Source organism: Somniosus microcephalus, unplaced genomic scaffold, assembly GCF_052327205.1.
Source record: "Somniosus microcephalus isolate GS21.2 unplaced genomic scaffold, FLI_Smic_1.0 unresolved_chr1, whole genome shotgun sequence".
Lineage (NCBI taxonomy): Eukaryota > Metazoa > Chordata > Chondrichthyes > Squaliformes > Somniosidae > Somniosus > Somniosus microcephalus.
The window spans coordinates 107,531,872-107,546,118 of NW_028225179.1; the positions used below are offsets into that span (position 1 = coordinate 107,531,872).

The following is a 14,247-nucleotide window of genomic DNA, read 5'->3' on the forward strand; positions in this document are numbered from 1 at the left end:
AACAGGAAATTAGAGATGCATGTAGCAAGGGTACTACAGTAATCATGGGCGACTTAATCTACATATAGACTGACCAAACCAAATTAGCAATAATACTGTGGAGGATGAATTCCTGGAGTGTATACAAGATGGTTTTTTAGACCAGTATGTTGAGGAGCCAACTAGGGAACAGGCTATCCTAGATTGGGTATTGTGCAATGAGAAGGGGTTAATTAATAATCTTGTTGTGCAGGGTCCTTTAGGGAAGAGTGACCATAACATGATAGAATTACTCATTAAGATGGAAAGTGAAGAAGTCCAATCCGAAACTAGGGTCCTAAATCTAAACAAAGGAAACTACGAAGGTATGAGGAGTGAGTTGGCTATGTTAGTTTGGGGAGCTTCGTTAAAAGGCATGACAGTGGATAGGCAATGGCTAACTTTTAAGGATCGAATGCATGAATTGCAAGAGTTATACATTCCTTTCTGGCACAAAATCACAAAAGGAAAAGCTGCCCAACCATGGCTAACAAAAGAAATTAAGGATAGTATTAGATCCAAAGTGGAGTCATATAAAGTTGCCAGTAAAAGTTGCAAGCCTGAGGATTGGGAGCAGTTTAGAATTCAGCAAAAAGGACCAAGAGATTGATTAAGAGGGGAAAATAGAGTATGAGAGTAAACCTTCAAGGAACATAAAAGCAGATTGTAAAAGCTTCTACAAGTATGTAAAAAGAAAAAGATTAGTGACGACAAATGTAGGTACCTTACAGTCAGAAACGGGAGAATTTATAATGGGGAACAAGGAAATAGCAGAACAATTAAACAAATACTTCACAGAAGAGGACACAAATAACTTCCCAGAAATGCTAGGGAACCAAGGGTCTAGTGAGAAGGAGGAATGAAAGGATATTAATATTAGTAAAAAAGTAGTGCTGGAGAAATTAATGGGCCGATAAATCCCCAGGGCCTGATAATCTGCATCCCAGAGTACTAAAAGAGGTAGCCATGGAAATAGTGGATGCATTGGTTGTCATCTTCCAAAATTCTATAGATTATGGAACAGTTCCTGCAGATTGGAGGGTGGCAAATGTAACCTCACTATTTAAAAAAAGAGGGAGAGAGAAAACCGGGAACTATAGACCGGTTCGCCTAACATCAGTAGAAGGGAAAATGCTAGAGTCTATTATAAAGGATGTGATAACATGATCTTCACCGCGTGTCAACTACAAGAGAAATGCAGGGAACAGCACCAACCGCTGTATATGGCCTTCTTTGCTCTCTCAAAGGCCTTCGACACCATCAACTGTGAGGGATTATGGAGTGTCCTCCTCAAATTCGGCTGCCCTCAAATGATTATCACCATCCTCCGCCTGCTTCACGACGACATGCAAGCCGTGATCCTGACCAACGGATCCACCACAGACCCAATTCACGCACGGACCGGGGTCAAGCAAGGCTGTGTCATCGCACCAATGCTCTTCTTGATTTTCCTGGCTGCAATGGCTCCATCTCACCCTCAGTAAGCTCCCCGCTGGAGTGGAGCTAATTTACAGAACAAATGGGAAACTTTTCAACCTCCGTCGCCTCCAGTCCAGAACCAAGGTCGTCCCATCCTCTGTCATCGAATTACAGTATGCAGACAACGTTTGTGTCTGCGCACACTCTGAGGCCGAACTCCAAACCATTGTCAGCACCTTCACCGAAGCGTACAAGAGCATAGGCCTTACACTAAACATCCGTAAGACAAAGGTCCTCTACCAACCTGCCCCCGCCACACAGTACTGCTCCCCGATTATCAAAATCCACAACGAGACCTTGGACAACGTGGACCACTTTCCAGACCTCGGGAGCCTACTGTCAACAAGGGCAGACGTTGATGACGAAGTCCAACACCGTCTTCAGTGTGCCAGTGCAGCCTTCGGTCGCCTGAGGAAGAGAGTGTTTGAAGACCAGGACCTCAAACCCAGCACCAAAGCTCATGGTCTACAGAGCAGTAGTGATACTCGCCCTCCTGTATGCTTCAGAGACATGAACCATGTACAGCAGGCACCTCAAAGCACTGGAGAGGTACCACCAACGCTGCTTCTGCAAGATCCTGCAAATCCATTGGCAGGATAGGCGCACCAACGTCAGTGTTCTCGCCCAGGCCAACGTCCCCAGCATCGAAGCTTTGACCATGCTCGATCAGCTCCGATGGATGGGCCACATCGTCTGCATGCTTGATATGAGACTCCCAAAACAAGCGCTCTACTCGGAGCTCCAACACGGCAAGAGAGCCCCAGGTGGGCAGAGGAAATGCTTTAAGGACACCCTCAAAGCCTCTTTGAAAAAGTGCAACATCCCCACCGACACCTGGGAATCCCTGGCTCAAGACCGCACAAAGTGGAGGAGAAGGATGCGGGAAGGCGCCGAACACCTCAAGTCTCTTCTGTTGGTGGGGGAGAGGAAGAGGAACAACAACACCATATCGGTGTGATTATGCATATACTCTGTGCATATCCGTGCATATGTGATACAGTATGTGTGTATTCTTTACACATACGTGTGTATATGACTATAACATGCCTGCTTTGCTCTGTTAGTAGTATTTGTCCCTTCGCCTCAGAAGGTTGTGGGATTGAGCCCTCTATCAGGACCCAGGCTGGTAATGCACTATAGAGGTGCTGTCTTTTGGATGAGATGTTAAACATCTGTCCTGTCAACAACAACTAGCATTTTTATAGTGTCATTTAAGTAGAAAAATGTCCCAATGCGCTTCATAGAGGGATCGGGGGGTGGGCGGGGGGGAAGAGCACTAAGCCAAAAGGAGATATTAGGAAGGGTGAACAGAAGCTTGGTAAAAGAGTTGGGATTTAAGTAAAGGGTTGGCGTAAAAGATCCCACGGCACTATTTGGAAGAAGAGCAGGGCAGTTCTCCCCAGTGTCCTGGCCAATATTTATCCCTCAACCAACATCACTAAAACAGACTATCTGGTCATTATCACGTTGCGGTTTGTGGGAGCTTGTGGGTGCAAGTTGGCTAAGTTTCCTCATTACAGCAGTGACTAAACTTCAAAAGTACTTCATTGGCTGTAAAGTGTTTTGGGACATTCCAAGGTCATGAAAGGTGCTGTATAAATGCAAGTCTTTCTTTTAAAGGTATGGAGAGTTGGAGGGGTTTAATCGGGGGAGGGTTTAGGGAAGGAATTCTAGAACATGGGGCCTGGAGTATTGTGTACAGTTTTGGTCTCCTTATACTTGCCATAGAGGGAGTGCAACGAAGGTTCACCAGACTGATTTGTTCCTGTATTCATTTTGCACTCATGTATATTACCCTCCCCCACACGGTGTATAGTTTCACTTCCTCTTTCCTGACTAACCTGGAAGGTTCCAGGTCTTGACTCTTGGCTCCGCCCCTGACTTCTTTTACATAAAGATCCCAGGATCTGTATGACTCATTCCTGCGAGCCAGTCAGTGTGTTGAGATGTTTGCTCTGATCTTAGTGATTAAAAGCCAACTTGTTAAAGTCTATAACTTCTAGTTTTGTGGTTAATTGAAGGCACATCAATTTTAATCACTAAAGAATACTAGGATGGATCGACTCCTAAAACCAAAGCATCTGGACTTGGATCCACATTCTGCTGAAGCATCAAATCAATTTGGACACTGGCTCAAATGCTTCGAACTCTTTGCGAGGGCCTCATCCGCTAGCGAGGTAGATAAACTGAGTCTACTGACTACTCGCGTTAATCATCGGATTTATTCGTTCATCCGGGACGCCACCTCTTACACGGAGGCCATCACTATCCTGAAGGCCCAATACCAGAGGCCAGTAAACGAAGTGTACGCCAGACATCTGCTGGCTACACGCAGGCAGCGACCTGAGGAATCAATGGACGATTTCTTACAGGGCCTAAAGGACTTGGTCCGGGACTGTAACTGCAAGGCCGTGACGGCCAACGTGTACTCTGACGAATTGGTCCGCGATTCCTTCATCACGGGCCTCAAATCGAACTATATCCGGCAGAGACTGCTGGAGAAGGAGGTCCTGGACTTAAAAAAGGCAGTGGCCACTGCGCGATTGCTGGACGTGGCCCAGAAAATCTCTGACTCTTATTCTTCCGGCCATGCGGCCCTCACCGCCTCGTGCGCGCCGAGCGGGCCGCCATCTTGGAATCAGCCATTTTCCCCATCCAGGTCTCAGACCAGCTCTACACCGCCGGAGTCCCCACATACAAGTTCACCCAGGAGTCCTACTACAGCGGCAATGTCTCGAGGCCCGAAATGCTACTTCTGCGGCCAGGCCAAGCACCCCAGACAATGATGCCCAGCGAAGGACGCTACATGCTTCAAATGTAAGAAAAAGGGGCATTTTAGCAAAGTCTGCAGGGGGAATCCGATTTCCAACTCCGTCACCGCCTCGTGCGTGCCGCCATCTTGGGATCCGCCATCTTTTCCTGACTCAACGGCCGCCCAGGGCCCAACAGTGGCTTCGATCACGGTGGATCAATCCAGGCCACACCCGTTGACAAAATCCATGATGGACATACAGGTAAACGGGAATTTAACGAAATGTTTAATTGACCGTGGGAGTACCGAGAGTTTTATCCACCCTAGCCTGGTACGGCAGCACTCATTAACGGTAACCCCTACACGGAGCAGAATTGCTATGGCTGCTAAGCCCCACACTTCGGACATTTTGGGCTACTGTGTGGTAACACTGACTGTAAAAGGCACGGACTACAAGGATTTTAAACTCCCCGTGATGCCAGAACTCTGTGTTAATGTAATCTTGGGCCTGGACATCCAGTGCCACCACGAAAGTGTCACGCTAGCATATGGCGGGTCCCAGCCGCCACTCACAGTCTGTGGCCTATCAACCTTAAAAATCAGCCCGCCCTCTTTATTCGCTAATCTCGCTCCGAACTGTAGGCCCATAGCGACCAAAAGTAGATGGTACAGCCTGGAAGACGAGACACTTTATCAAGGCGGAAGTGGACAGACTCCTGCGGGAAGGCATTATTGAATGCAGTACCAGTCCATGGCGTGCCCAAGTAGTCATAGTTAAAAATAGCGAAAAGAAACGGATGGTAATTGACTACAGCCAGACTGTTAATATTTATACCCAGCTGGACGCCTACCCTTTACCCCGCATATCAGAAATGGTCAACCAGATCGCGCAATACCGAGTCTTCTCGACTATCGACCTCAAATCCGCGTATCACCAGCTCCCCATTAGAACGGAGGACCGCCCATACACCGCCTTTGAGGCGAACGGACGCCTCTACCATTGTCTCAGAGTGCCCTTCGGGGTAACAAATGGGGTCTCGGTCTTCCAACGTGAGATGGACCGCATGGTTGACGAGAATAAACTACAAGCTACCTACCCCTATCTGGACAATGTCACTATCTGCGGGCACAACCAGCAAGACCACGATCTAAATCTTGCGAGATTTTTAAAAACTGCCCTAAAGCTGAATCTAACCTACAACGAAGACAAATGTGTCTTCAACACAACCCGTCTCTGTATCCTCGGCTGTGTGGTGGAAGATGGGGTAATTGGACCGGACCCTGACCGATTACGCCCCCTAAAGGAACTGCCCCTGCCACACAATCCCAAAGCTTTAAAAAGGTGCCTGGGATTTTTTTCGTATTATGCCCAATGGGTGCCCAATTACTCTGATAAGGCCCGACCCCTCATTAAATCGACGTCCTTCCCACTATCCGCTGAAGCTCGGGAGGCTTTCACCAGTATCAAACAGGACATTGAAAGGGCTGCACTGTGTGCAGTGGACGAAAGCATTCCCTTTCAAGTCGAAAGCGATGCGTCAGACTTTGCTTTAGCTGCGACCCTCAATCAGGCTGGGAGACCTGTGGCCTTCTTCTCCCGAACCCTTCAGGGACCTGAAATCAGGCACTCTTCTGTCGAGAAGGAGGCACAGGCTATAGTGGAGGCAGTGCGGCACTGGAGACACTACCTAGCCAGCAGACGTTTCACCCTGCTCACCGACCAGCGGTCGGTGGCTTTCATGTTTAATAACAAACAAAGGGGGAAAATCAAGAATGACAAAATACTCAGGTGGAGGATCGAACTATCCACGTTCGACTATGATATTATGTACAGGCCGGGAGCCCTTAATGAACCCCCAGACGCCCTATCGCGGGGAATGTGTGCCAGCATTCATACGGACAAATTACAGGGTCTCCACAACGACCTCTGTCACCCAGGGGTCACCCGACTATACCATTTTATAAAGTCCCGCAATCTGCCCCACTCCATCGAGGAGGTCAGGGCAATGACCAGAGCCTGCTGCATCTGTGCGGAATGCAAGCCTCGTTTCTACAGGCCTGACCGTGCACACTTTATCAAAGCCACACAGCCATTCGAGCGCCTAAGTCTGGACTTCAAGGGACCCCTTCCCTCTGCCGACCGTAACGTATACTTCCTCAATATCATCGATGAATATTCCTGCTTCCCCTTCGCCATTCCCTGCCCAGACATGACCAGTGCCACGGTCATCAAGTGTCTCGGTAATCTATTCTGCATGTTTGGCATGCCGAACTACATACACAGCGATAGGGGGACGTCATTTATGAGTGACGAACTGCGCCAGTTCTTGCTCTCAAAGGGGATAGCCACTAGCAGAACCACTAGCTACAACCCCCGGGGTAATGGGCAAGTGGAAAGGGAGAATGCTACTGTTTGGAAGGCTGTCACGTTAGCCTTAAAGTCAAAAGGCCTTCCGACCTCCCGCTGGCAGGAAGTCCTCCCAGACGTGCTCCACTCCATAAGGTCTCTGTTATGTACAGCCACTAACGCTACCCCTCACGAAAAGATGTTCGTTTTCCCCCGGAAATCCACCTCGGGCATATCTATAGCCGCGTGGCTGACGTCTCCGGGGACAGTACTATTGCGGAAGCACGTGAGAGGCCATAAAACGGACCCCCTTGTGGAAAAGGTACAGCTCCTCCATGCAAACCCTCAGTACGCCTATATCGAATAATCTGACGGGCGAGAGGACACTGTTTCCATAAAAGACCTCGCTCTCTCGGGGAGCGGAGAGAACGATGAGAGACTACCCGAGGAAGACCTACACCAAAAGAGACAGGACGCCCAGAGGTATCAATACCCAACTTTAACCTGGAGGACACTGCAGATAACCTGGAAGACACTGCGGAGGCCTGGACAGTGGAGGAACCAGAATCCACTCCCCTAGAGGCACCCCAACCGGCTTTGCGCCGATCACTGAGAACCGCAAAACCTCCTGACAGACTCACTTATACCAACTTTTAAGAAACATCGCCCCGATGGACTAAATCTAAAGAAGGGGTGAATGTAATGAAATCTGTTTGTCTTGCCTGTATTCATTTTGCACTCATGTATATTACCCTCCCCCACACGGTGTATAGTTTCACTTCCTCTTTCCTGACTAACCTGGAAGGTTCCAGGTCTTGGCTCTTGGCTCCGCCCCTGACTTCTCTTACATAAAGATCCCAGGATCTGTGTGACTCATTCCTGCGAGCCAGTCAGTGTGTTGAGATGTTAGCTCTGATCTTAGTGATTAAAAGCCAACTTGTTAAAGTCTATAACTTCTAGTTTTGTGGTTATTGAAGGCACATCAGCTGTAAAGTGTTTTGGGACATTCCAAGGTCATGAAAGGTGCTGTATAAATGCAAGTCTTTCTTTTAAAGGTATGGAGAGTTGGAGGGGTTTAATCGGGGGAGGGTTTAGGGAAGGAATTCTAGAACATGGGGCCTAGAGTATTGTGTACAGTTTTGGTCTCCTTATACTTGCCATAGAGGGAGTGCAATGAAGGTTCACCAGACTGATTCCTGGGATGGGGGGATTGTCCTATGAGGAGAGATTGTGTAGACTGGGCCTATATTCTAGAGTTTAGAAGAATGAGAGGTGATCTCATTGAAACATACAAAATTCTTACAGGGCTCGACAAGGTAGATGCAGGGAGGATGTTTCCCCTGGCTGGGGAGTCTAGAACCAGGGGTCACAGTCTCAGAATAAGGGGTCGGCCATTTAGGACTGAGATGAGGAGAAATTTCTTCACTCGGGGTGGTGAATCTTTGGAATTCTGTACCCCAGAGGGCTGTGGAGACTCAGTCATTGAGTATATTCAAGACAGAAACCGATAGATTTTTGAATATTAAGGGAATCAAGGGATATGGGGATAGTGCAGGAAAGTGGAGATGAGGTAAAAGATCAGCCGTGATCTTATTGAATGGCGGAGCAGGCTCGAAGGGCCGAATGGCCCACTCCTGCTCCTATTTCTTATGTTCTAAGCATCTGAAGTAGGGTTGCCAACCCTCCAGGATTGCCCTGGAGTCTCCAGGAATTGAAGAATAATCTGCGAGCAAAACCCGGGAGAAAAATCATAGGGGTGATAAAAATGTGTTTTAGACACAAAACTTACTTCGAACACTTTTTGTTTACTAGTCATAAAAATATTGGACATGGGGGGCGGAGGGGGAGGCTGTTTGGCTGACAGTCAGGAATCAACCAATCGGTTAATGAAGAGTCTGTCACTTGCTGATTGGCGTAGGAAGGCGGGGCGCCACGAGGATGGACATGTCGGTCAACCAATGGCGAGGCGGGAGGCCGTGCAGTGAAAACCTCCAGGAATCTGTCCAGTCAGAGTTGGCAACCCTCGCCTGAAGGCACGGCCAGCCAAGGGTGGGGGCGACACGAGGAAGGGGAGGCGCCAGAGGTTGGAGTCAGCAGGGTGGAGGATTGGGCAGGCGGGTGGGGGGGGTGGGAGTTGTACGTCCCGAGGTTATGTGGAATCTGCCGTGAGTGATGTTGAAGCTGTCGGGTTGGTGTTCCGGGAGGTCACGTCGGCTGGTGCGCCTCTCCGTCCGAACCCGCCCCGTGGTTTTATTTGACCACGTCCTGTTTTGATTGTAGGGCGCTCTGAAGGAATCCTTGGACACGCTGAGGGAGAACGAGAAAGACTTCGCCGAGGTCCAGCTTAAACAAAACCGCAACATTTCAGTGCTGGAGGTATGTTCGGTAGATGTTACTCTCACTGTTACTGAGCTACTTGTCCCCACCCTGTCTGTTGTCAACATTGGGCTTTCTCTCCCGTGCAGAAAGCATTTGTGACCGAGATGGACCGCATCAAACTTTGTTTCACTGAACTGAACCAGTTCATCCGAGGAAAAGAGCAAAGTTTGGTGGCAAAACTGGAGAAAAAGAAGGAAAACATTTTGAAAAGGATGGAAGTAAGGTTGGGGGAGATCCAGGAACATTTGATATCCACTGGAGCGGAAATCGTAAAGATAGAGAAACAGATGGAGGAAGAAGACAACTTAAAATTCCTGCAGGTAAAAGATGGAGAGAATGGGATTCGGACTGTAGACTTCACACCGACACAACTTTATATTTCTGCAGGTAAAAGGTGGAGAGAATGTAGACTTTACACATGTAGACTCAACATTATAATCGTGTGTGTGTGTGTGTGTGTGCGCGTGCGTGCGTGCGTGCGCGTGTGCGCGTGCGTGTGTGTGTGTGTTGCTTTCAAGCTCCGGTTACGTGCTTGGCACAGTATAATGTCAACCACCTATATCCTTATTTAACATACAAACATAGAAGATAGGAGCAGGAGTAGGCCATTCGGCCCTTCGAGCCTGCTCCGCCATTCAATGAGATCATGGCTGATCATCCAAATTCAGTACCCTGTCCCTGCCTTCTCCCCATATCCCTTGATCCCTTTAGCCTTATGAAATATATCCAACTCTTTTGTAGGGGTTGTTGGTTGGGTGGTCGGTTTGGCCCAGGCCTGACCCAGTGGACGTTTTCGAGGCGTCCCCACACTCCCACTTAGTTCTGACACTGGGATCCTACCAGGCAGCTGATGCGCAGAATAACAAGCTCGACACAGACAAGCAGGTGAAAGGTTAAAATAATAACGGTTTTATTGAGAGAAAAATAAAACAAAACAAGCAAGCAGAGAAATTAATTGGTTCAACGATACTAAACCAAGGCTACAGCTCTATACACTTTAAACAAAAGAAAAAAAAAGGAATACTATATATTCAAAACGGAGGGCACGCGAGTGCGGGAAGGAGTACAACACATCGAGGGGTATCACACATTAATACTCCCCTTAGCCTTATCCCCACCTCCTATACTATCCCTAACCTAGGTCGAACTAAAGGGGGGGTCAGACTCTCATGCTCACCCAATGCATTGGAACAAAGGCCTTTAGGTTGTCCTGGGACTGCAGCTTTAGTTGGTCTGGCCTGGTAAAGTTTAGTGTGCACTGGCCACACACTCTCCCGTCAGTCAGGTAGTGGATCTTCCTCCTTGGCTGGGCGAAAAGGCTTCCCTCCTGGGTCGGGCTGCGCCGTTTAGCGAGGCCCGCTCTGGGCTCTGGTCCGTACCGGGATGGTGCACTCCGTCCCGTGTCTTCCTGGTTCCACTCTGAATCCCTGCCTGAGGTGGTGGGCACGGGGGGGGAACAGTCAGGTTTAAATCGGGAGGCAGTAGGGACCGGGAGCTTCGCCTGCTTACCAAAGCATGGGCCTGCTGCGCATAGCCTTCCCCGTCTTGGAGACTGCTTCTCCCAGTAGAGTCCTCGAAGTTTCCTTTTGCAGCGAAGTCCCAGGATGAAATCGAAGTGAAGTGTAGAAGCTGTCTCCCCCCGAAGTGTGTTCCAAGTCGAAATGTCTCGAACTGCCCTTTCTGTCTGCTTACTAAAAAGTTATACTCTCTCGATCTGCCTTGCCTCCCCCAGATCGAGAGGTGTCCCAGGTTACTTCGTTAACTGTAAATGGCTGCAAAACAGCCGATTTCCCACTAACGGCCTCATCACCAGCCCTCATTGATTTTGGTTTCAGTCACACAATGGTGTCTCTGGTGCCTAGTCCTCTAAAATGGTTTCTGATATGACCCTCTAGACTCCCCAATCACATGGAAAGAACTGGCCACAAAAACAAAATCTCTCCACCTAAAGAAAGCCTGTGGCCGAGACAACATCAAAAATGAAATGCTCAAGTTCAGCAATATGGAGATGCAGGGTGCGGTACTCAAATTATTCAACATCATATTACGTTCAGGCTGTTTTCCCGATATCTGGTGCCAAGGACTAATCTCCCCCATATATAAAAGTGGAAACAAATCAGACCCAAATAACTACCGCGGCATCTGTGTCAACAGTTGTCTAGGGAAGTTATTCTGCAGTATTCTAAATAGTAGATTACTTGATTTTCTTAACAAACATAATATCCTCAGAAAAAACCAAATAGGCTTTCTTCCAAAACACCGCACCGCCGACCATATCTATACCCTTCACACCCTCATTGAAAAACATATACACCAAACAAAAAATGGGAAAATATTCGCCTGTTTCATCGACTTCAAGAAAGCCTTTGACTCTATATGGCACGAAGGGCTCTATTATAAACTTCTTCAGTGTGGAATAGGGGGCAAAGTCTATGACCTTATTAAATCAATGTATCTGAAAAACAAATGCGGGGTCAAAATTGGAGACAAACGCACCGATTTCTTCACCCAGAGAAGAGGCGTCCGGCAGGGCTGCAATTTGAGCCCGACCCTGTTCAACATATACATAAATGAATTAGCAGACATGCTGGAGCAAAGCGAGTCACCAGGTCTCCGTCTCCTGGATGGAGAAGTGAAATCCCTGTTCTATGCGGACGACCTGGTTCTGCTGTCTCCCACAGATCAGGGATTACAGCAACAACTAGACCTACTCGACAAATACTGCCAAAATTGGGCTCTAACAGTAAATTTAAAGAAAACCAACATCATGATTTTTCAAAAAAGGCCCAGATGTCAGGAAAACAAATACCAGTTTACCCTCAGTGATACCACTATAGGACACACTATGAGCTACACCTACCTTGGTCTAACTATTACAGCATCAGGGAGCTTCAGCATAGCAGTGAATGCACTAAAAGAAAAAGCCCGAAGAGCCCTATATGCAATAAAAAGAAAATTCTACAACATCCAAATCCCAATCAAAATCTGGCTAAAAATATTTGACAGCATAATCCTGCCCATTGTACTGTACGGTAGTGAAGTATGGGGCCCGCTAAATCACCAAAGCTACACTAAATGGGAAAAACACACAATAGAAGCCCTACATGCAGAATTCTGCCGAAGCATCCTTCGCACCCAAAGAAAAACGCCAACAAATGCATGCAGAGCCGAACTAGGCAGATACCCACTGATAATAAACATCCAAAAACGAGCACTAAACTTCCTAAATCACCTCAAATCTAGCTCCCCAGACACCCTTCATTTCAAAGCCTTTCAGACCCAAGAGCTAAACCCAGAAAAGAGTCCCCTGAGTCAGCTGCTACTGAAAATAAGTACTCAGCCGGACCCTGACCAGCCCCAGACCAACACAGCCATCCAAACACCAATCCGAGTGAACCAAATCATTAAACAATGCAAAGAAACCTACCTGGAACATTGGAACAAAATAACCGAAAGCCAAAGCAGATTAGAATGTTACCGGGCCCTAAAAAGAGAATATAAACTGGCAGACTACCTCACGACCATCAGAGACACAAAACAGAGACAGACCCTCACCAGGTACAGACTAAGCGACCACCAACTGGAAATTGAAAAAGGCAGATACAAGAAATCCTGGCAGCCTAGAGAGAATAGAATATGCGATCAATGTCTGGCCGGCGAGGTTGAAACAGAAATGCATTTCCTCCTAAAATGCGAAAAATTCAACACATCAAGAAACATATTATTCAACAAGCTAAGCCAAACAACCCCAGATTTCAAGGAATTGGATGACCTGTCAAAATTGAGATTAGTCCTGGGAGAAGGAGACAGACCATACCTTGGGGCCAAATATGTAACAACATGTCACAACCTGAGGACTGTTTAAAATTAAGACTGTTTAAAATTAATATTGAACGCACCAAATGAAGTACAAAGACTGTTTAAAATTAATATTGTTTAAAAGTAATATTGTATGTACCCAACAAATGTCAAATCGATTGACACCTACAGAATGTTGGAAAACTGTACCTTTTTGCTATGTAAGCTTTGGCAATATGGTTCTCTGTAAACTTTCATGCCAATAAAGCATTTGAATTGGAATTGGAATTGGAATTGGAATTGGATCTGTTAGGATGGGCCCGATGATGGTTTTAACTAGCTTAACCCTGATTGCAGTGCAACCAGGTTCATTGTTCTTACCGGCCTACTGGCGACTTGCTATTACATATTCAATTCCATGTCTGGCCTGGAATCCACATAGGGACTGTGGAATTCCAGGCCCTGTCTCCAGTCTTGTTGCTGGGGAGAAAAATGACTCGCTTCCAGCAGCTTTCTGGTCACGTGTCCCAGAACTCCATTTTGTACGTTTAAAAGGTGGCCAACTTTGTTTGATTCGGAAAGCAGGCGAGGTGGGGGAATTTTGCAAACTCCCTACACTTTCTTGAATATATTTAATGAACTGGCCTCCACCGCCCTCTGTGGCAGAGAATTCCACAGGTTCACCATTCTCTGGGTGAAGAAATTCCTCCTCATTTCAGTCCTAAATGGATTACCCCTTATCCTTAGACTATGACCCCTGGTTCTGGACTCGCCCGCCAACAGAAACATCCTTCCTGCATCTAGTCTGTCCAGGCCTGACAGAATTTTATAGGTTTCGATGAGATCCCCTCTCAATCTTCTAAACTCCAGTGAGTATAAGCCCAATCGGCACCATCTCTCCTCATATGTCATTCCTGCCATCCCAGGTATCAGCCTGGTGAATCTTTGCTGCACTCCTTCCATGGCAAGAACGTCCTTCCTCAGGTAAGGTGACCAAAACTGCACACATTGCAGTCAATCAAAGAAACTATGTGATCAGTCTAGACAGGGCAACAAAACCTTTTAATGTGGGTTAAACTAATTTTCTTTTCTTTTTTTTTGAAGGGATTAAGTTTGCCAAAGCAGAGGTACGTACTTGAGTCATGGAAAACCACCCAAGAGATTAAATGTTGGGACAGCTGTTCCACTTCAGAGGTGTTGACGTGTTTTTCTATGTACAGGTCTCCGGAAGACTTTAGGGCACTAGCCGCTATATCTGAAGACCTCTCCTTGGAGATATTAAAAGGTCCTTTACAATACAGCCTGTGGAAAGAATTGAGGGACGTCATCAAACCAGGTGACTTGTTAGAAAGAAAGACTTGCAATTATATTGCGCCATTCATGAACTCAGGACGTCCTAAAGCGCTTTCCATTCACTAGTTTTGAAGTGTAGTCACTGTTGTTTTGTAGGCAACACGGCAGCCAATTTTCACAC

At 47.3% G+C, this 14,247-nt stretch overlaps 1 protein-coding gene across 2 annotated transcripts in view; it reads left to right on the forward strand.

The window, feature by feature from the left end:
* The window catches only part of LOC147095698 (E3 ubiquitin-protein ligase TRIM69-like), a 107,654-nt gene that overhangs the window by 2,067 nt on the left and 91,340 nt on the right, over positions 1 to 14,247 (forward strand). The window contains exons 2-5 of one of the 2 annotated variants that reach the window (XM_085974747.1): positions 8,877 to 8,972; positions 9,062 to 9,295; positions 13,878 to 13,900; positions 13,994 to 14,109. In XM_085974747.1, coding sequence (XP_085830873.1) covers positions 8,877 to 8,972; positions 9,062 to 9,295; positions 13,878 to 13,900; positions 13,994 to 14,109 — 469 coding nt within the window. Of the gene's footprint in view, positions 1 to 8,876; positions 8,973 to 9,061; positions 9,296 to 13,877; positions 14,110 to 14,247 lie in introns of both variants that reach the window. The other variant, XM_085974746.1, reaches the window with a different exon arrangement.